At 41.5% G+C, this 22,034-nt stretch overlaps 2 protein-coding genes across 11 annotated transcripts in view; both read right to left on the reverse strand.

The window, feature by feature from the left end:
• Positions 1 to 11,899, reverse strand: part of LOC148185501 (uncharacterized) — a 112,903-nt gene extending 101,004 nt beyond the window's left edge. For all 9 annotated transcript variants that reach the window (XM_088074792.1, XM_088074784.1, XM_088074789.1 and 6 more), the window contains exons 1-2: positions 11,250 to 11,899; positions 9,809 to 9,968 (exon numbers count right to left, since the gene is read on the reverse strand). In XM_088074792.1, coding sequence (XP_087930918.1) covers positions 9,809 to 9,968; positions 11,250 to 11,260 — 171 coding nt within the window. In that variant the 5' untranslated portion in view covers positions 11,261 to 11,899. The remainder of the gene's footprint in view (positions 1 to 9,808; positions 9,969 to 11,249) is intronic.
• A 107-nt stretch (positions 11,900 to 12,006) lies between these two features.
• Positions 12,007 to 22,034, reverse strand: part of LOC121962859 (lysine-specific demethylase 6A-like) — a 32,329-nt gene continuing 22,301 nt past the window's right edge. For both annotated transcript variants that reach the window (XM_088074782.1, XM_042513176.2), the window contains 13 exons: positions 21,033 to 21,919; positions 19,961 to 20,090; positions 18,675 to 18,780; positions 18,372 to 18,577; positions 18,204 to 18,265; positions 17,874 to 17,948; positions 17,612 to 17,760; positions 17,407 to 17,521; positions 17,130 to 17,317; positions 16,222 to 16,363; positions 15,812 to 15,938; positions 14,881 to 15,051; positions 12,007 to 13,245 (listed from right to left, as the gene is read on the reverse strand). In XM_088074782.1, the coding sequence (XP_087930908.1) occupies positions 13,216 to 13,245; positions 14,881 to 15,051; positions 15,812 to 15,938; positions 16,222 to 16,363; positions 17,130 to 17,317; positions 17,407 to 17,521; positions 17,612 to 17,760; positions 17,874 to 17,948; positions 18,204 to 18,265; positions 18,372 to 18,577; positions 18,675 to 18,780; positions 19,961 to 20,090; positions 21,033 to 21,919 (2,388 nt within the window). In that variant the 3' untranslated portion in view covers positions 12,007 to 13,215. The remainder of the gene's footprint in view (positions 13,246 to 14,880; positions 15,052 to 15,811; positions 15,939 to 16,221; positions 16,364 to 17,129; positions 17,318 to 17,406; positions 17,522 to 17,611; positions 17,761 to 17,873; positions 17,949 to 18,203; positions 18,266 to 18,371; positions 18,578 to 18,674; positions 18,781 to 19,960; positions 20,091 to 21,032; positions 21,920 to 22,034) is intronic.

Below are 22,034 nucleotides of genomic sequence, written 5' to 3' on the forward strand. Positions count from 1 at the left end.
CGTATGGTAAAAACCTATGCTTATGTTTAATATAGAATTTGGCTGATCGAATACAGTAAAAATCTATGCCCATGTTTCATGTAAAATTTGGCTATGGTATATAGTTTCACCTATGTTTAATACAGAATTTGGCTGATTGGTAAAAAAAAAAAAAGTCGACAAAGGCACATGTGCGACACCATAAAATATGCATTAGTCAGAAATGCTTGTGTGAGACTTGTAATGATATTCAGTGAATATTTATCATGATTAATATTCAATAGTATATTTACAAAAAAAGATTTCACGAGAGCAAAGCTCATGCACAAAACACCAAATTTACATCGAATTTATATGTTAAAAAAGTGTCTTAAGTGATCAAACATCAGCCAGTCAGTTCTCCCATTAGCACCTGGAAATTTCAGTGCAACTTCAGACTTAACGGCTCATTAGATGCATTGATTGGATGTTCTTACTTTAATGAACTGACATTGATTTCATGCAACATTGCCTCTGAGCTCTTCTCCATCACCTTAAACCTCAGCCACTTGTGGCTTTTCACACTCGTCATTTTGCTCCATTGGGCCCCCTCAGAGGTCCCCGGACCCCGGTTTGTGCACCCCTGAGCCAGGCAGCAGCTGAAGAATCCCCCCTTATGATATGGAGAGGCAACACGCGTTGACGTGTCGCGCTGCGCTTCCGACCACTAGTATCGGTATGCGTCTTGTGCACACACACTCGCAGCACTCTCATGGGGACATGCGGCCAGCAGACGCAGCCACGGTAAGTGGAGACACTTTTCATTCGGCACTTTATCTCCCGGCGGAGCATTACAAGTTACGCCAGGCTCCGTGTGTCGTTGTTGTTGTTGCCCGTGTTGGAGAAAGGGAAGTTTTTAAGAGTTTTTCTCGTCCGTCGGCACCGTTCCGCCGATCGCAGCCTCTCCATGCAGATTGCGCAACGCGGCGTGTGATCGGACTGAAAAACATGAAAACAAGTCGGTATTGTTGTTTTTATTAAACACTAGTGTCGTTACAAACCGCTCACTTTGGCCAAAGTCCACCTCATCATCTCAGTTATGATTTGCTTTGGCCATGCGGGGCTTCTCCAGGGAGCACATTTCAGTGTCTCCACTTGGTTAAAACGGCATTTTCACGCACCAAACTGTCGTTTTTTTTAACCCAAAGCCATATCTACACGTTTACTGAACGATCACTTGTGTTTTCTTTTCCCCAACTTTAATGTTACGCTACTTTAAGGGCCAAGTGTGCTGCTCGGTCCCGTGTGTGTGGGAAAGGGGGGGCAATGCGCAAAGTGTGTGGTCTCCAAGCTCTCCACCCCCGCAGAGACTTACGGTTTGCGCGCACACATGCACACAATAAACGCACGCACACACACAAGCTGTGTCTGTCACGGTCGGGCATGGATGTCTCTGGGTCTCAGGAATGCGCCCGGCGTTTTCTCTGTATTTTTCACATTAAGAGCAGTTTGGGAACCGCTCTGAAAGCCGCCTCTGAACCGCTGCCACTAGCGTCAAGTCAGCTGCGCAAAAATGTAAACTTCCGGTGGCGAATTTCAAAATAAGGGTCGCTTGCAATAGTGACGCAAAACAGGCAACACTTTTCCTAGTTGTCATACACATTAAGAATATTGATTAGATTTGAACGTCTGTTTATGAAGTATTTTGACATGATTTTTTGAATTATTGAGTACTCTTAGCAGATGGAGACATGAAATGCAATGATTTTCAATGTATTCATTCACTGTGCAAAATGGGAGAAATACTTTAACTTCTGACTGATGTTTTATATATGTTTGTCTATTTTACAAAAAGAAAAGAAAAAAGTGTTTTGTGATTTTGGTAGAAATCAGCCGATTCCGATTTTTAATTTCAAAGACAATATAATACTGATATTATCATGCATCCATAAAAATAACCCTCTTCAACTAAAAAGGCAGATATCTTAATCAGCAACTCTGATCTAAGATCTATAGATCTGTTGATCTACCAACAAGAAATCACATTACATTGACGCTGTGATTGGCTGTATGCTATGAAGATCAGCACTATTCGGTTATTATTTTTTAATTATCTGTTATTATTTCTTAATGCCCAAATTGATGCATTTTACAAATACTACTATTTATCAATACCAATACAAAAATGACAACTTTTACAATTATCAGTATCAGACTACACGGCAAAGAAAAACAAAATATTTTCAACTGAGAGGGCAGACAACAGCTTATAACTGCCAGTCTTTTTTTTTTGTTTAAGTAAAGGCCTAATTTTACAAGCTAATAATCAGGAGCATAGCGCCACTGTACATGGGCATTCTCTATGCGTACCTGCCGGTATGTATTCTGGTAGGCTACCTATGTGGGCCCCTTCCCACATGAGGAGGGGCCCTTTTTACCCCCCAGTCTTACGTCCCTGCCTATAATTTTTTTAAATTTACAACAACAACAAAAAAAGTACTGTTATGACGTAACATACCAGCAACATCACTCCTTAATCTTTCAGTTTTATTTCTAGTTTTACTTATAAGTTTTGGGGTTTTTTGCACAAGAAATAGATGTTTTTATTTTTAATGCAAAAACTCTTAGTTTCCGGTTTGTCCCTGGTGAACTACATCCAGCTTTCCACTCTAGAGGGAGGGGGGTAGCCCCTGCCTGGAGAGGAGAGGGGGAAATTCTTGTGTTTTTGGTATGCGATTACCCAGCGGAGAACCCATGACTGAAGGGGAGGAGGAGAGGGAGGAGGACCGGGGTTGAGTTTAGGATACATTCCTTGCCTTCCTCTTTAAGTTAACCACATTATTGGAGCTGCTGACATGTTGCCTCCTCACATGACACCCATAAGCTCCCAGCTGATGCATTACAACTGGACAAAGTGGTCAGATGACCTCAGCACATACTGGTATGATACACAGATAGGCTACGACAGGAAAACCAAAAAATCCCAATAAGAAATACTATGATAATAGAAAAAGGGGGGAAAAAATCAATTAAACCTGCCACCAGTATAAACACTTATTGAAATAACAACATCTGTCCAATGCTGAAGAATTTACCTGCTGTTTCAACACAGTCTCACAGAAGTATGTGAAATGGACACGACTTCCAAACAACATTAATTGGTCGTGAGCACGAAATGTTAAAATGACATGCTGGCAACATGAAAACAATGATAATCCAATATTACAACAATGACAGTTTCATCGTAAAATGGTCGCAGTTTGGTTTGGTCTAAAGAAAGAAAAACACTTGGTAAGTTTAGGAAAAGATCGTGGTTTCAGTTTCAATAACTACATAAGAAACATAAGTGCGGTAAACATATGTATTTTGTGTAGCTCTGTAAAGTACCCAAGTAAAGTACTTTGCATGAAATCTGTGAAAAAAATGTAACTGTTGAATTTTTGTTTCATTTAGGACACAAACAGCAGTCTCCTAGTTAAAAGTCCATGCATGTTTGACCCATCCACGCCTCTCACCCACCCAGTGTTGGGGAGTAACTAGTTACAGTAATTAAATTACAAAATAAATATAATCAGTTACAGTTCTTGAGACAAAAAGTAATTCAAGTACAGTTACTAATCAAAATGTTGGTGATTACTACAGGGGTTACATATGAAAAAAAAAATCTTTGCATTAAAAAGATTATATGTTAAATAAAATTCTGATGCATGATATCTTTTTGCTGTGCAGGAACACCTTCTTTTGGCATTTTTTGGACAACGCGGGTCAGCAAAGCTGATGATGAAATTATTTTAAAAGTTACATAATGTGTTCCCTTTTTAACAGGGTAACTAGTAATCTGTAGCCTATTACATTTCAAAACTAACCTTCCCAACACTACGCCCACCATATGCAAATTTTCACAGTCTTATACTTAATTTGTGATTCCAATACAACAAAAGATCTTCCTTTTAACACATTTCGTGCACCACCCTGTAATTGTTTATTGACATTTCTGTCCTTTTCACAAATTTCTATGACAAAGACACAACTGTGAGTTTACTGCTGACAGGTTCTGCATTTTTAATGCCAAATTAGTTAGGGACTGTATAAAAGTTATCAGGATGGGAAGAGGGGTTGAACCTATTACATGACTTTTTAAAAAAGTAAGACCCCCTCCATGGTTATGAATACTTGGTTTGACCCAGAAAAAAATGGCAAAATATATGGCAAAAAACACCTTTATGATGTGTAACAAGTGTAACTATTTTTCAAGACTTTTTTTTTCTTTTACAGCAAACTGCACAAGAAAATAATGAAATAAAATATAAATCTGGAGTTTGGAAAAATCGAAGAGCATCCCCTGCTCTCCCAGAATTTCCATACCCCCGTCCCATCGGGAAAAAGAAAAATGACTATCCTTATTCTCACCCATACTCCCCCCAAATAACCATTGACGATTTCTGTCAAATCATTTTTTACTGTTAATGCACATGCCTGTAAACTGACAGGAGACCACACACACACACACACACACACACACACACACACACACACACACACACACACACACACACACACACACACACACACACACACACACACACACTCGATCTCCCCAGCTCGCCATTAACTCCACAAATACAGCGGCTTTACATCTGACATATTAAATGGGCCTTGCTACATTTGCATAAAACCAGTGGGGCTCTGCCTGTTCTTCTGCATCTCTGTCAAAGCTGTAATCGCCCACTCGCTAATGACAATTACTATAATGGACTGATTGTTGGATTATACCACCAAAGTGGTTTTAGCACACATCTGCATAATTGTTCTTAGCATATACGCGCCTGTGGGCTCCTGGCTGCCATTAGCCGCAGCAGAGAGAGAAGAGAGTGATTGAGAAGTCGTTGGATGCTTGAAGAACAGCCGCACATTGTGAGCCAACTGTGTGTGGGTGTTTTGAGTGTGTCTGTCCTGTGTGGAAATGCACTAAGCGTTGCCTTGCTAAACATTGTTTTTAGATTAGACAGGCACAGAACAGCTATATGAGGGGGCAGAGGTTCACTTTCAGAGGTCAGCTGCTGGGCCCTTGAGCGAGGCATCGAACATCTAACCTTGCTGCAACTAAACTGTACAAATAAGTAGAAATGTATAAATTTGAAGCAGGATATTTGTAGAAAACATGTCGTGCTGAGTCACTTTTATATAAGGTTTGGAGATGAAGATTACACAAGTAACGATGTCATCCTCCATCAATGATAAAGGGCCCATCAGTGACGCATCACGGTTGCCAGCATTATACAAATTGAAGCAGTGAAGTTTTAACTTTACAGCCCATCTAGGTAAAAAATTGACCAGTTTTTGAAACCTTAGCAAATTGGCCTGGTTTCTTTCAAGAACATAAGAAAGAAGAGATTGCACCATCAACCCTTTTGGGTTTTGTTTTTTTTTTTCCATTTTTATTATTTATTCATTTTAATTTTTTTTCTTGTTTCTTTTATAAACTTTCCTTTAATCCCCCTTGTATGCTATTCACTATTACTACTTTGTATCTGTACATTTGTATCTGTGAATAGTGGTTTGTTTTGAGCAATGTTTTTGAAAAACAATAAAAAAAACATTTTTTTTAAATCCTAAAAAAGGACACAAAAAGTAAAAAAAAATTCCCCCTCTCTCTTCATGTTCAGGTTATTAATTCTTTTTTTTTTTTTTGCAATTCGCAGGATATTTCTTGCCATGATACTTATTGCCTTTTTTCCACATTTTAAGAAAAAGTCAAACCAATTTATTCAGGTTTCAAAGGTTTATAATGCTTGTGAAAGGCATTTGAACACAGCACAAATACACTGATATCGATCCAGATTGCAAAGGGTCAATTTTTATCAAAATGCAATGACTTTAACATCCTGGCAAACGAGGTCTTTAGTGCCATCTCCATCAAATATCAGTGTTTATCTCTCACTCATATTTCATGGGTTTACACTGATGTCCTTTCTCTCCCTGCTTACATGCACCAAATTAAAAAAAGCGACATGACCTTAAAAACTCTGTTTAGCTCTGTAGTCTTTGTTCAAATGCTGGTACACAATGTGAAGCTGTGTACAGCTTTCCTCCAAAATCAGATCAGTGGAGCTCACGTCACATGACCAACAGATGGACAGACACATCCGTAGTACATGGGGGACTGAGGCAGCATGAGCCAGATCAACAGCTGAACCCAGCTTTCCAGTTACAGTCCCTGTTTAAACATGCAGCGAGGCTTTGGGGGAGCTGAGCAGAGCAGCGCGTAGGAAATCTGTGCGACTCTTTCCTCCAGCAAAATTTCTTCAATTCTAAATGAACGATTGAGTCAGCACAGAGGAAGTTATTGTCTCTGTCGCTGATACCTGGAACCTGCACGACTGTTACTTCATCCCCTCCTCTTCCTCCTCACATTGCTCATCTTTTGAAAGCAGGCCAACATCCCACACACACAAAATCATGCTCCCTCTCACTCTCTCTTTTTCTCTGAACAGCACTCTGTGCTAATTACTCTCCGTTTCCATAGCGATGGGTTGCACCTCTTTTTTTTTGTTATCTTGGATAGCCCATCGTAACCATGCCTCACATCAAATCATGCCATTGAGGCAACAGTTTGTATTGTTGAGTGGATGGATTTTTTTATCTTGCAGCTCAGCAATTGACGCTCATCCCCAAATTATTAAGAGCACACAGAAAGACAAGAGTTTTTCTTTTGTTATTCCTAAAAAAAAACACCTGTTATACAACATGATTATTTAGAATCAATATGTGATTCAACATTTGCTCCAGGAAGTTACTGAAGCATGCAAGTGTTTGATCTGAGTTAGCTATTTCATACATTTCCCAGAGTGCCGTTCAACAGCTGGTTATGGTATGTATCAGAGATGTGGGCTCGAGTAAAACTCGAGTCACAAACTGAACGGCATTAGACTCAGCTTGACAAAAATTTTAAAAAACGTGCAGCTCAACATCGACTTTAACACCAAAGACTCATGACTTCACTTGACTTGAGCCTTTTGACATGAAAATACTTCATACTTTCCCACAAGTACAAAATTAAAAAGTATGATATTTAAAACGTGTGCCATGAATCAATTCATTTCTGAATCAACGAACATTAATGCTATTCATTCCTAGCGAGTTGACACTTAATCTGTAGAAAGCAGGATACCAGGAGAGAAACATGACGAGCTAACGTTACGTTACTGAGCATCAGTTGGAAAAATGAAAACCAAAGATGAAATTGTTCTTGTATAAAAACAACAAGATGGTCAACAAAAGACAAAATTTCAGTATGCAAAACATGAGTCATTGCCTCATTTACAGTCAAAGTCTTACAACTTCCAACAAACTTGTTCTACCAAATAAATGCAAATTTAAAAAAAACATTCATGATTTTTTATAAATTCAATATATCATTACTGTTTTTAAAATGGCCTTACATTTAGTGGCAAGTGCATTATGATTTTTTAGGACGCAAACTAGAAGTTTAGGACTTGAGACTTGACATTCTTGTTTTGACATTCATTCCTGTCTTGAAACTTGCCTGTTGACTTAAGACTTGATTTTGGACTTGTGATCTTTTACTTGGGACTTGAATTGCCACTTGCCTGTCTTAATTGGGGACCTGGGACTTGATTGCAAAGACTTCAGACTAATGACTTGGAAAACAATGACTTGGGCCCACCTCTTATATAGGTATAGGTGAAAAGACTACTACACTACACTAGCAACAGCAGAAAAAGAGTTTTGCACATTTTTTGAGTCTTGAACTCTTGATAAATAAATACCCATGGATTAAGGTTGCAAATTGTAAGCACTTTGATTAAGCAATTATTGGCAAAATTAACAAGTGATTGTTATTTGAATAAACCATTAAAAGTCTGCTTATTTAAACAATACCAAATGTGTCTTCCCCTCAATCAAAGCTCACTGCAACATATTTAACTTCTTCAGCATAGCCTGTTGATTACTTGATTAAATTTCACATTTACCAATTAACTGATTATTTGTTATCATCCTTACAGTTGATGTTTTGTCTCAACTTTAATTAATCTTTGCTTATTTAGTAACAAATATAAAATGTTACAGTGAAATACTTTGTGTTTTTTTCCATACAAAACACAAACAAGAAGGCCTTGGCATTATGATTGCCTTCCTCACACTGTATTCTGCCAGAACAGATGAAATAGTGTGATGACCATTAATTATGAACAAATAAATGATCAGTGGTGTGAATTGTTTATTCTGTTGTTACGTTTTGTCTTTTCCCTGTCAGCTATAGGTCTGTGCTCAGGATGTCTCACATTAGCCTCCATATAAGTGGGTCACTTTGACACAGTCACACTTTTCTATATAGTAACTGGAGGGGGGGGGGGGGTTCACACTGAAAGGGGTCAGAGAAGTAGCAGCAATTACAGGGGGGAGAAACAACACTGCATTGGATTCAAGGAGTGTTGCGCCTTTGAGTCGAAGCTGAGGGATGGAGGGGCAGAAAGAGAGCGACAGCCTGAGAAAACAAAAAAGGGGAAATGATCGCGGCCTGCGTGGCCCTCGGTTCATTACTCATTAAACACACAGGAATGTCGTGTGTCTGCATCAGCCTGAATGGATACGTTTAAAACTTTACATTTCAAGCATTTAAGTTAAAAATCCATTAATTCAGCAAAGAAATTCTGAATAAATATGACTGTCATAAAAATGCAGTGCAATATGTAAAGTCTGTGCGAATGCTACATTATCCTCAATGACCCAGGGTTTTATGAATGGACAGCAGGAAGTTCTGCCATTGGCTGAGCCTGACAGCCAATCAGGGAGCATCCCTTGCAACAGAGGCGGGAGTGGATGAATGGACAAGTCAGACATTTTCAGAGGTCAGGGCCTCTGTGTGTGTGCCTGTAGGTGTGTGTGCATGCGAGTCTCACACACTGACCTACTTGGTTTATGGCAGGGATCTATACATAGCTGTGGGAAACGCAGGCGGACAATCGGCTCCGCTTAAAATTAGCAGTCAGGGCCACCTGTCTGTTTCTCACAAAGGCGGAAAACACCAGGATGGAGGGAACAGGAAGGAAGGGGGGTTGATCACACTACTGGTTTAACTCCTTCTCTCTTGCCTTTTTCTCTCCTTTTTCCCCCACTGCGACACAGGGAGACATTGTTAGGAGGTCTGGATTTGAGGAGGGGGGTGGTTGGTGGTCCGGGCCAAGCAGAGTTCACATACCTCTCTGCTGGATCATTGCCAGATTTCACAGAGGATATAGGTGGACGATACAGGGAGAGTTAAAGGAGTAGTCCAACTTTTTAAAAGTTAATCACTTTGTTAATCACTTTGTTTAGTGAGTTTGGGTATCTGACAGCTCTCTGTGGTGTGCAGCACTTTAGCATTCACGTTATATTTCCACTCTTTTGTAAATAGACGGACAAGCCTTCTGCCACCTGTATCCCTTCTCTTAACATTAACACTCTTAACACTATTGTCACTATATCGCAAAACTCTAGCTTCCTGCCTTTGTCGTTTCAGACAGCCAACAGGAAGTCTTAACCCTCTTAACTGATGAAAACTTCCTGTTCTAAAAGTGGCATCTTGTTTCCTAGAATCACGATTTGTCAGCCCGCACTCGGTTTTGTTCCTGTGTGCCTCCACAAAAGTAAAAGTTTGTGGGTTGCAAGATGTTACACAACAGCAAAAACACAGTACACATTAACACTGCATTATGACTACCAGAGAATTCAGTTCTTATTTCTGTTTTCAGATGTTAAGTATAATATATTATTTCCAAACTCAGCCGTCTTGTGAGCAGTTTCAGTGTCAAACTCCACATATGATAAAATATGATTTTCATCCTACCTCTTTCTCTTCCAGGGCTCCGGTCAGACAACAAACAGCACATGGACACTCCAGGAAAGGCGATGGAAAGTCCTCCAGCGTCCATCTGTGGCAGTCAAAATGGACGCAGCAACAGACGACCATCTTTGTTTCAGCGTGGGAGCAGAGGGACCGCGTGACGCTGAAAGGAAAAGAGGGAGATGATGAGGGAATATTGCAGTGTAGTTCCATAACAGCATGCACCTGAACCTGCAAATGCTCCTTTTAATCTTTCATTTAAAAATGTATTGTGTGATGTATTTACTGTGCAGTACAACAGAGGATTAGGGCCATGTTAAAGAAAAAAATAAATGCTAAATTTCTTGAATAAAGTCATAATATTACAAAAATAAAGTCAGAATTTCAAGAATAAACTCGTAATATTCTGACATTAAAGTTGTAGTTTTACAAGAAAAAAATCTTGATTTTATGAAAAAAAAACTTGTTATATTAGGAGAATGAAGTCATAATTTTCAAGACAAAAGTTGTGATTTTACAAGAATAAAGTAAGAATATTACGAGAATAAAGGCATAATTGTACGAGAAATAGGATATTGTTTCTCGGATGTTTTTAGTTTACTGGCAAAATGTTTATTTCCATGATATACTATCACCTTTCTCTTTAAATTCAGACTTCTTGTAATAATACAACTTGATTCTCTGTAAAATTACGACTTTTTCTTGTAAAGTTATGATTATATTCTTGTAATATTATGACTTTTTTAAGTCTCGAAAAAACAAGAAAAACAAAACCTCACTATGGCCCTAAAACGCCGTCATAATAAACTTAGACTGTTTTGAAAATGATCACTGTGCTGACAATAAAAAGGTAACAAGAGTCAACCACACTAACATATTGATATATGCCAAGTTTACCATCTTAGTTTGGTGTATTAGCATGCTAACAGTAGCTTATCAGCTGTTTACACAATGTGCAGATGAGATTAATGGGAATGTCAAATAGTTTAGGAAGTATTTGCCAAACAGGTTTACTAGCTTAGTTAAGCATTGGCATGCCAACATTAACGAATTAACACTAAATATAAAGTGCAGCTGAAATTAATTGTAATGTCAAATTGTGCAGCAGATATTAGCCCGGTTTACCGTCTATGTTAAGTGTGTTAGGGTGCTTACATTAGCTAATTAGTACTAAACATTAGGACTGAAATTCACGGCAATACTTAAAAGTTGGTTTTAACCAGTTTAGTTGAGTGTTAGCATGCTAAAACTCGCGATTAGCACTAATTAACGGGCGAATGGGCAGGTGCAGCATCCTAATTGTGTTAGCATGCTAATATCTTCTAACTGACACTAAACATAGCATTAGTTAGTATTAAATACACCAGTTTAGCATGCTTAAGCTTGCAAATTAGCTCTAAACATTAAGTAAACAAACTCTGGCGTTGTTAAAATGCGTACATACTGGCAGAGCATTTCAGGGTGAAGGTGCAGGTGGGTAAATGTGTCCTTTTAGTCACTGTCTCCTGCTGCAGCCGCCTGCTCTCGTCAGCTGTCAAGAGGAGCCGCAGTTCAGCTCGGACGTACCTGCTAGCAGGAGGTGTTTTTCCGGGTTTTCGACTTCATCATTTCCTGGCTGATATGTGGCAACTGGGCGGCCATTTTGGCTCCGACCGGAACCGCAGAGCCACAGGGTGCTCAGCAGTTGCTCAGTAGTCAGTGTAGATCCTGTGGGGCTGGCAGCAGCTACATCTGGCTACTGGGTCTCTGCTGGCATCCGGGTTATTCAAGATACATGTCAATGACAGAAATGTTTTTTTTATTATTAATTTTTGGCATTCCTTTTCAACAGTGTCCATGTGTTGCTCCCCCTGTGATCTTTCTGCCATGCAGCTTTTAGATTTCAAAGAGATGTCTTAAATGTCCACCCACAGTGAAGAGAGAAGCCTTTGGCAGAGTTAATCCTAGACTGCATGGGTAGTTTAAAGGACAGAGGACATTTTTTATGAATAAAAAAAAATGATATTTGTGAGATACTATGTGAGTTCTGAACCTGGCATTCAGTGTAGGATTCTGTGTGTGTCAGTCTACAGCTACATTGTCTGCTGGGTTTCAGGCCTCTGCTCATACACATCAACACCAATATGTTATGTTTTGTTTATTTAATGCAAATGATGATTATATAAGTATTGTGGTATGTTTGAGAAACCAAAAAGCATGGATAATTTGACAACTTTGTGTTTATTGACTCATCATAAAACATTCTTCAAACAATAAAACAATTTTAAATGTCCGTTTCTGTACAATGCTTGCTAAGCAATTTATTTATATATAGAAAATGTAAGAGGAGTCATGTTAAAATGACAAAACTCCTTCAAATTTAATGGCAGGTACTCTGGAAAAAATAACAGCATTCCATCAACAAATATTTTCAAGCAATAAATATGTATTTATAAATAGTGTAAATTTACATCAAGATTAGAAACATAACGAAACAAAAAAATCACAAATTAAACTTTATTCCATAAGTCTATGTGCAACCCATTCTCTTTGTGACTTGGCTAGTAAGTTTTTTTGTTTGTTTTTTTTTTTAACCTTTTTTTACCTAAGAAACAAAATGTCATAGTTTTGAAAAGAACAAGACGAAGATAAAACGTAAAAGCTGTAAAAAATAAAATAAAATAAAATAAAAAAAGAAAGAAAAAAGAAAATCACCTTAACTCTTCACATTACAAATTTTTTTTGGGAGATTTTGCTGTCCAAAGAGTCTTAAAATTACTATCTACCATAGAAAAAGACCAGTTAGGCTAGTGCTCCTTAGAGGGAAAAACTGAAGAAAATTTTGGGGGAAATCTATAAATCAAAGCCAACATGTCATCCTGTTACCAGTATAGGAAAAGAAAAGAAGGGAGAGAGAGAGAGAAAGCTTGTCAAGTCAGTAGTCTTTTACGGGTGGTGTTGCCAGTTGCGACAGTTAACAAGTATCTACAAAACATTTTTATCACGCACTCCTCCCCCTCGTCCCCCCTGGTCCCAACCATTTTGATTAAGTCCTCCGTTAAAACAGGGCTGAGCCATTGTCACTAGAGGGGGCTGGGAGGGAGGTGGGGGGAGGGAGAAACAAGTCCTGTTAGCGAGCTCGGTGGCACCCCCCTCTGGAAGGGCCAGGCCCCAGCACTTCAAACAGGTTGCATAGACAGACACACTCGGCCGCCTCAGCCTCCAGCCGTCGCTATGGAGACCAGCCATATTAGGAGGGGGCGGTGGTGAGGGTGGGGGGAGACGGCCTTGGCTTTCCTGAATATCAGAAATGGTCCGCGTATGTAGGTGTTTGTTCTTTTTTTTATTTCTTTTTTTTAACTCTTAATACAAGTTCCTGTAAATGGGCTTCATGGCTCCACAGCAGAAGAAGAACGAGGTGTCACCTAATGTCAAGATGAAGATGAATGAAGAGGAGGGGCCTGGGGAGGAGGAGCAAACATAAGAATTAGTCACTGAATTCATCAGCTTGAGAAAGTCAACATGTCAAAACAAGTATTTCACCTCAAGTGGCTGATCACGTCAAAGTAAGATGTCTACGTGTACCCGCATTACATGATTTAAAAAACAGTTTCCGCAGGCTTGCAAAGTGTTATTTTATGATAACTAGTTGCAGTTCACATTTCTTTTAATACTGATATCGTTTCAAGAGGAACCACACCCATCTTTTTTTCTATTATATAACATCCCAGTCTCCTGTTTTGACCTATGTGCTAAATGGGAAGGCAATTTTAAAGCAGCCACAGGAAACCCAAAGTGTGGTATTTTTCAACCTGTACCCTCTTTTCTCATGTTTTTGTGTCGAAGTGACTCATAACAATTCTGAAATTGGTCCGGTTTTGAGTGAGAGCGCTGCAGCCAGAGGTAGCAAAACAGGCTGCAACGTAACCACTTGGAACAGGTGTGTCCCGTCAATTTAAGTCCCTTGAAAGTGCTTGTTTTTGCCCCAAACAGGCTTAGATTGTCATTTTATGTCTGAAAACAGAGAATTTGCTGTTGGAGTCTGTTTTGCGTCGAAGTCTTGCAAAAGGGAAACTCACATTCTGACATCTGACTCACTTTTTCAGCCATGACCCGAAAAATCTTTTAGATAAGAGTAACACTCAGGACACACTGCCTACATGAGCAGCTCATCACGGCTACGTCACTGAACTGCTGCGGCGTGTAAACGTTGATGCTGCAGAGCTGCCTGCTGCTACAACTACTGTATTTCCACAAGTAAATGTCGATACAATTATGTATCTGCACTGCATGGTCAATGACACAGTCATGGTATTATTTCACAATAAAATGCCTTATGTTATCAACAGAAAGGATTTATTTCCAATGAAACATTGTCAGGGGGCTTTTATTTTGAGTAAATGTAAATATTTTGTTTTTCTCATGTCTGTGACAGATATGGGCATTATAGTAAAAGTTGGTATAATGTCAATATTATTATAAAAAGACCATTTCACTGTCCATTTTTGCTGAGCATCGTGTAGACACACCAGTGTGGCTGCTCTGACTTGTTAACATGGACGCTGCTCATGCAGGCAGTGTGGCCCAGACACGAGTGACTCGTGAGAACAACAATTTTGGAAATTGTTGCAGTGTGGAGTCAGAGGGCTGCAGCCAGAGAGGGCAAAAAAGGCTGCAGAGCATTTTTGCACCGTCAACTTACATCCACTGAAAGTGCTTGTTTTTGCCACTGACGAGCTCAGATTGTTATGTTTTTCGTAACTTGACGAAGTGGTCAGATTATAACGGGTTTTACTGGTTGCTGCCTTCTCTCTCAATAATGGACCAATTTTAAAAACGTGTGATTCACTTAAACAAAAACATGGGAAAATATTGTTGAAAAATACCAAAAATACAAACAATAATAAACATTCACCACTTGAACAAAAAAATAACAGAAGTTGACACTGATTAATTGGCTAAAATTAACTACTCAGTCTATCACTAGTTTTTTATTTAGGGGATTCACATTATTGCACTAAATTTCTGAATTTTCTTTGAAATTTGAAGGAGGAAAGAAGCACTTTGGGTCCCTCTCTCTCTGTGTGATGACTTACTAATGTGAACTGGTCGTAGACCTGCATCAGGTCCTCCATCCTGTGCTGCTCCAGCACCACGAAGGTGTCCAGCGTGGCGCTGCCTTTCCTGGCACAGTCCTGGCAGTGGACCATGTACTGTTTCTTGGACAGGAGCTCGCGGCGCACAAACAGCAGGTTGAACACCTCCACCTGCAGACGATGCACACAAAGACGCACATGAGAGGAAGGCACAAGAATGGCTTCAATTTCTTTTATGCTGCATCTGTGAGCTTTGAATTGTGAATCTGAATGAAGCTGAACAGCAGCACAGAGTGCAGCGATGATGTCATTTACAGACAAATCCTGGAGCTGCTCCACAGACGGTGAATAATAGAGCAATTTCTCGGACACAATGACAGCAGACATTTAATTGGATATGGACACATTTCTGCAAAACAGCCGAAAGCGCCTCATTCAAATAAAACCCATTAGCAGAGCCGTTAATTAGCTCAAACAAAAACGGCCTTTAATTCAGTGTCAATGGAACAGCCAATCACACGTCTCCATGCTGTCCAAAGCCACCCAAAACCACCCAAAACTGCAGATCTGTAGCACACTGACATCTACGAGATGGATCTCTCTATACGTGCAGCTGTATAATTTACATTTACATTGTAAGTTTACATGAAAAAAACGTTGATCTGACTAGATTTAAATGTACCAGTTCAGCTTTATCTCCTAAATACTTTTCAGACTGATATGATTCAGACCTGCAGAGACACAATCAGGACATTTGGTTCTTCTCCAACATGTACGGTACAGTGTGTCATCCCGAATGTGAGCAGTTATTAAGAACACGGCGAGATAATGATTTTAAACTTGAAAGAAGTGTGAGCTGCTTCCACAAAATGTGAAATCCTGTAAAAATTCACACTCCTGTCGCTGAAATGTTCCCCGTGTTCTCACTGACCTCGCAGATGGTGCAGTAGTGAGCCGGCTCGTCCCTGGTCCTCGGCCTCAGCACCGTTTCCTTGCCGGCCGTCGCCAAAGCTTCCTTCACCCACTGGCACTGCTTCAACGTCCGCAGCAAGCAGTACCTGGGACACACAAACACAAACACACATGCGCACGTGTGCACACATGCACGCACGCGCGCGCACACACACACGCATGCACGCGCACGCACGCGCGCACACACACACACACACACACACACACACACACACACACACACACACATACACACGCACACACACACACACACACACACACACACACACGTACACACGCACACGCACGCACACACACACACACGGGTTCAGGTTTTGAAGAAAACATCCAGGTTGTGCAAACAAACTGCTGACGGATTCTGCGACTCACTTGATCATCTCAAACAGCTTGTGGTCAGACACTTTGATGTTGCGCGCCATGTTCCAGGAGAGGTGCACCATGGGAACCATGGACTTGACGCTCTGGAGCTTATTCCACTCGTAACGTTCCACGGCCAGCTTGTACTGGTGGGCTGAGAAAGCAGTGGAAAACATACTGTGCGTTACTGGACATGAAGGCGAGAGTTTTGGGGAGGCAGCGTGGACAGGTGCACTGGTTATATGTACAAGTGCTATCACAGAGACGATGAAAAATGCACCTGAAATGCATCTTTTGCAGTAATCAGCTGTGTTATTTGCTAAAAAGGTCATTAATCAGTAGAAAAGCATTTTAAACATCACAGTAAAGGTCACCATTCCAGATGTTCCTCCTGAGAGACAAGGTTGTGAACTCTACACACTTTTCCAAAGTCAGCTCCTTTACTGATCTCAACACTTAAATTCAACCAGTCCCTGTGAATCCTGTGCTACACCTTACCAATTTGTCCATCACAAAACCACCAATGATGCGATTTGGAACATCATGCAAAACGTCGCCAAACTGACTTCTTTCTGACTTCCTTGTTGCTGGTTGTGAAGATTAAGATTTGTGCAGCACAAACATTTAAAAAAGTAAAAATGTTTTTACTTGTTCTCACTATTTCATTGCAAAAAAATGCCTAAAAACACTGCAACATGCATTAGAATTTTTTTTATAAAATCTGCTGCGAAATCAGTCATATTAAGCAACAACAATCTCCCAGGAAAAAAAGCCCACAAAATCTTGGATGGATTGAGTCGTACATGTTTTCAATTTTGTGCAGTTAAAAGCAAACAAAGAGAAAGATTCAAGGAAATGTGTCTCCTCTAGCCACTTGAGTACCATTAAAATTAACCCATATCCAAAAATACCCAGCGTACCGGTGAGAGGGCCGACGTTCCAGGCGATGTTGTTGCACCAGCCGATGGCCTGCACCCAGTGGACGGTGCCGGTGTTGAGCCACACCAGGTCACCTGGACGCTGGATGAAGCGGTAGACGGGCACGTCGGCCTCGTACAGGTCCTCCAGGTTGGGCCACCACGAGCCCATCAGGAAGTTAATGTTGTTCCTGCGGGTGTGGAGGAAAATGAGTTATGATGGACTGAGGGTGTGTTCACATCTGTACAGTATTTGTATCTTCAGACCCGCTCAGCTTACTTTTCACAGAAGTTGCTCATGACTCCCCAGTAGGGCTCCGGTACTGCGAACCATTCACAGTCTCCTGGTCCGATGTTGATGTTGACGGCACAGAAGTTATTGTGCTCCTGGTGACCTGGAGAGACAAACCCTCTTTGGTGAGCAAATCCACACACCAAAACTGATAATTTGCCCCAAAAATAAGCGTGAGAGTGTGTGTATGAACCTGCTATCCTGCTCCCAGGGACCTTCATGTAGAGCTGAACTGTGTTCATGCCCAGGATGGTGTGGCCCACGTGACTCAGCAGGTTTCCGGCTGAGACGACCCGAGCGAAGGCCGGCAGTTTGCTGAGCTCCTGGAGCTGCTGTTTCCACCTGGAGGATAATCAGAGTGTGGAGCTTTACAGTTACAATGCTCAGGCGTTTTAAACGCACCTTAAAGAAAATCAGAACACTCTGAAGACACGGCAGATGAGATCCACACTCACTTCCTTTCATCCGACACGTCGATGTTGGTTCCAAACTTGATGTGCTTTAAGGGTCCCCTTCTTTTGCGCGCAGCACTGAACACACACACGCAAAGAGAATTTAGAAATAAGCCACATATGGTGCGTTTAATGCGCTCACTCCCTCTCAATGATACATCTGAGACTGGATATTGTCTGGCTTTACAAATATGTATGGAGCTTTGCAATAATAATAATAATTAAAAAAAATAAAATAAACAACAATAATTATAATACATCAAAGTTATGCAGCAAATATGGAGCTAAATAATCAAAGTACAGTAATTAAATCTAAAGAACAGGGTTATGTACCTCTCTGCTGACGCTTGCTCTGCGTCCGAGGGCTCCTTTAGTGCCTTCTTCTCATTCTCCTCCTGCAAACAAACAGGAAGTGCATTAAATCAGCACTATTCTACCCATGATTTTATCCTTAGATGGCCTGAGGCTTGTTTAAAAGGGCGCTGATGGTGCGTAACTGACCCGTAGGGATTCCTGGAAGGAAGCAGCCTGATACTGGGCGTATTTGGCGATGGTGGTGTGGGCGCGGGCGCTCTCGCAGCGCCACATTTTCTTAGTGCCGGTGGGGTCCCAGTTCTCATCAGCGGGCTGAGAGAGCTGAGTCCAGACCTCCACAAGGTGCTCCGGGTTTGCCTCGACCAACGTCTTTGTGGAGAACAGACCCAAATCTGAGGAGAAACAGACGCCAGTAATTCAAACACTGCTGTCTTTGTGACTGACACTAAAACACACATATATAAAACATGGTGTGATCAAAGCATTTACCCAGTTTGAGAGCTCCAGCCAGTCCTCTGATGACAGTGACAGGGTTGGAGGGGTTTGTGCAGAACTGGTGCAGTGGGGGGAAGAAAGCATCCCTCTTGTTCTCCAGCTGCTCAGGACAGGAAACAGGAAGTTAGTGGATAGCAGAGCTTAAATTTTCCGGTGGGGTTGGGACACATTTAGGGACAATTTTGACCCAATATTAATTGTAACACAAAACATGATTTTTTTGGGTGCTGTTCATGCAAGAGCAATTTGGAAATTTTCATATATATTCAAAAGTACTAATAATTTTAAAAAATAAATATAAAAGATGTTACCAAATATTTTGATATTTTACGATGCATTGTCAGAAAAGACAAATTCATAAAATCCTATGTCTGAGCATTTTTAAGACTTGAAAGATTGATTGAAGACATTTTAATATCAATTAAGGCCTTTTTTTTTACATCAATGAAGTCAACTCTTTTAAAGCCTTTTTGGGTTGATGCCATTTGTCACACAGCTTTTGTGCTAAATTTTAACATATTCTACCACTTGAGAATTTTAATAAAAGGTCCAAATTACCACACCAAGACCTCGACAGAAAGTTCATTCTTAGATTTGGCATCAAACCATTAACATTTGGAGATTTCTGGGAAAATGACATTTTTCCGCAATTGGATGTCGAGCTCTTCTAGTTCTGGAAACAGCTCAGAAACATCCTTATTGTCAATAATCCCTATAAAAGCCATCTTTCCCCTGAATGCCTGACATCTCTAGATTGTGACTGTTAAGTTTCATGAGGCTGTGATTATCCTAGAGGTCACAATAGGACATTTAGACAGTTTTTTTTTTTTTTTAAATCTCAAAGGTCTCCCTACAATTAAATGGCCACTGTGGGGGCTAAAATAAAACCGGGCTCAATGAATCCACATGAGTCTCAGCTTTCCAGTCATACCCAATCTATGCAATTCAAATGCTGTTTAGGAAACCCAATATACAGAAATATTCATATACAATATGCAAAAGTAACACATTTGTAATGCATTTTTTAAAAAAAAAGCATGTTTTTTTTTTTAATTAAATACAACTTTGCAGTGTTATTTAACTCCCTTCCCAACAAGCTAGCATGACATGGGACTAATGGATACTTTGGGTCTTCTAGTTTCATGTGACACTGGTATTTTCACTCTAGCTTTAAAACTCTGCTACTGCCTCAGAAGGACAGTAATGTCGGCCGAGGACAGCCGTGTCCCTGCAGAGAGGAAGAGGTTAAAACAGCTTGCAGCCCTCTGGGTGATACTTACATAGATGCTAGGTGTGGGAGGGTTGAGCTTGTCTTTGGGCAGGGCTGGTGAGGGTGGAGGGGGCAGCCGGGGCGGGGGGCACTTGTCGAGGAGGATACTGCTGTTGGAGAGACCGTTCCTCCCCAGGTTCCTGCACACACACCATGCAGAGAGATTTTAGTGATACAACACACAGAGCACAAATCAGTCAGGAACAGAAAATAATATAGCAGTTAACAATACCGTCTAGACTTGCTGTCCTACCTCGGATCTCACACATATAATAATTATTCTCCTTAAAAGTCCATTTACCTGAATAATCAGCTGCTGCATTTCAAAAATCATATGTAAAATAGAGGCAAATATTTCAATTTGATGAAAGAAGCGCAACCAAATGGAGGTATGTATCTGTGTTAAATAATATCTGCATGGCAACAAGACTGCCCAGTAGCCTTCAGTGTTGTTTACAGTTACATAATGATTTGCCTTCAGTTCTGCAGTTCCTCAGAAATTCCACCGGGAGGAGACATCTTCAAAACAAACCACACAGTTCAGCCGAGCCGGCTCTCGTTTGCACCATTTTATACGCAGCAAAGGCCTCTAAACTCTGATAGAATCAAGTGACAAACTAATGTTACCTTAACACACAGCAAGTTAACAATCAGGCACCAAAGTCAACCTGAGGACTGCGACATTTTGGAAAACATGTAAGAAATATGTCAAACAGTGCAGTTAGTTTTCCATCCAGATGCACATTTTCAGGCTTCATATTTATACACATTGAAGCTGAAGCAGCCAAACATTTCCACTAATGTAGACCATTTCTATTTGCAACCAGCACACATTTTAAACCCTTACTTTACTGTGCAGGGTGTTAAAAAACGAGAATTCAAATCTGCTACGGGTGTCATGTCCTTAAATCTCTATCATGGCCTGACTGTGCGGTATCGTGCTTTTGTCAACACCATCTTTTCCCTGCCAGGAGCATCACTGCTGCCAAGAGAGGAGTTAAACCTGCCGGCAGGATACGGTCTGAGTGCATCTGCAGGACATCGTGATGTGAAAGAAAAAGCATTGAGGGCTTCAGTCTCACCTGCAGGCCTTCAGCACGTCTGTGGAGCTCGGGTAGATGGAGACTGAGGATGACGACGATGACGAGGAGCTGTGTCCGTGCGGAGGCGTAGCTTTGAGACTGGTGACGGTGGGCGGCTCAGCCTTCAGGGGGCTTTGAGAGTCCTCAGAGATGCCTCCTTTGCCGTTACCGTTAACAGCGGGTGCAGTGGATGTAGCGGCGGCAGCGGCGGGACTGTGGGCGCCTGTTTGGGTGTGTTCTGAGGATTTGGGTGAGGGCGTGGCGGTGGATATGGCAGAAATGGGCGAGGAGGCAGCCGAGCTGCCCTGCGCGTGGGGGGTGGAGGGCAGGACGGCCGGGTGGATGTTGTTGATTTTCTTGTGGGACTCGGACATGGCGGATGCTGTGGATGCGGCCCCTTGAGATGGTCCCTCGCCCTCCTCGGGGCCCTTCCCCCCTGCCAGCAGGGCAGATAGTCTAGGATTGTCTGCGCTAAGGCTCGGCTTCTCGCCGCCTTCTTCCACCTTGCCATCCCCCGAGTGTACATGATTGGCCAGGCCATCCGCCTGCGTGGCTTTGCCATCAGCTGACGGCCGCGGCGATGGCGTCTTACCCTCGGTGCCCCCGTTGCCGAGGGGTGTGGCTGCCGTGACGAGGGCGGCTGCGGTGTTGCTATCTTTGGTAGCGGACGCACCAGGTGCTGCTCCACCTGAGGTAGAGGAGTGGGGGAGGGCTGGAGGGGACGGGAGGTGGTTGTGAGCCTGCTGTCGTGGCGATGGGGCGTTAGTGGAATGTCCAACCTGATTGTTGGGGTGCACGGGGGCGATGGAATTGGGGATCTGGGGGTGAGAGAGGGTCCCCTCACTACTGGAGCCTGTCGCATGTGGAACACACCCCTTCTGAAGCCCCTGGAGGAAGAGGAGCACAACTGTTATACAGTGAAGGCACAAAGTACAAAAGAGTCGACTTAAATTTGTCGACCAAGTTAGCATCTTCACAAGATTTTGCCAAGTCTATTTAAAG

Source organism: Plectropomus leopardus, chromosome 24, assembly GCF_026936395.1.
Source record: "Plectropomus leopardus strain MGB_pleo_1.0 chromosome 24, ASM2693639v1, whole genome shotgun sequence".
In the NCBI taxonomy this organism is placed as follows: domain Eukaryota; kingdom Metazoa; phylum Chordata; class Actinopteri; order Perciformes; family Serranidae; genus Plectropomus; species Plectropomus leopardus.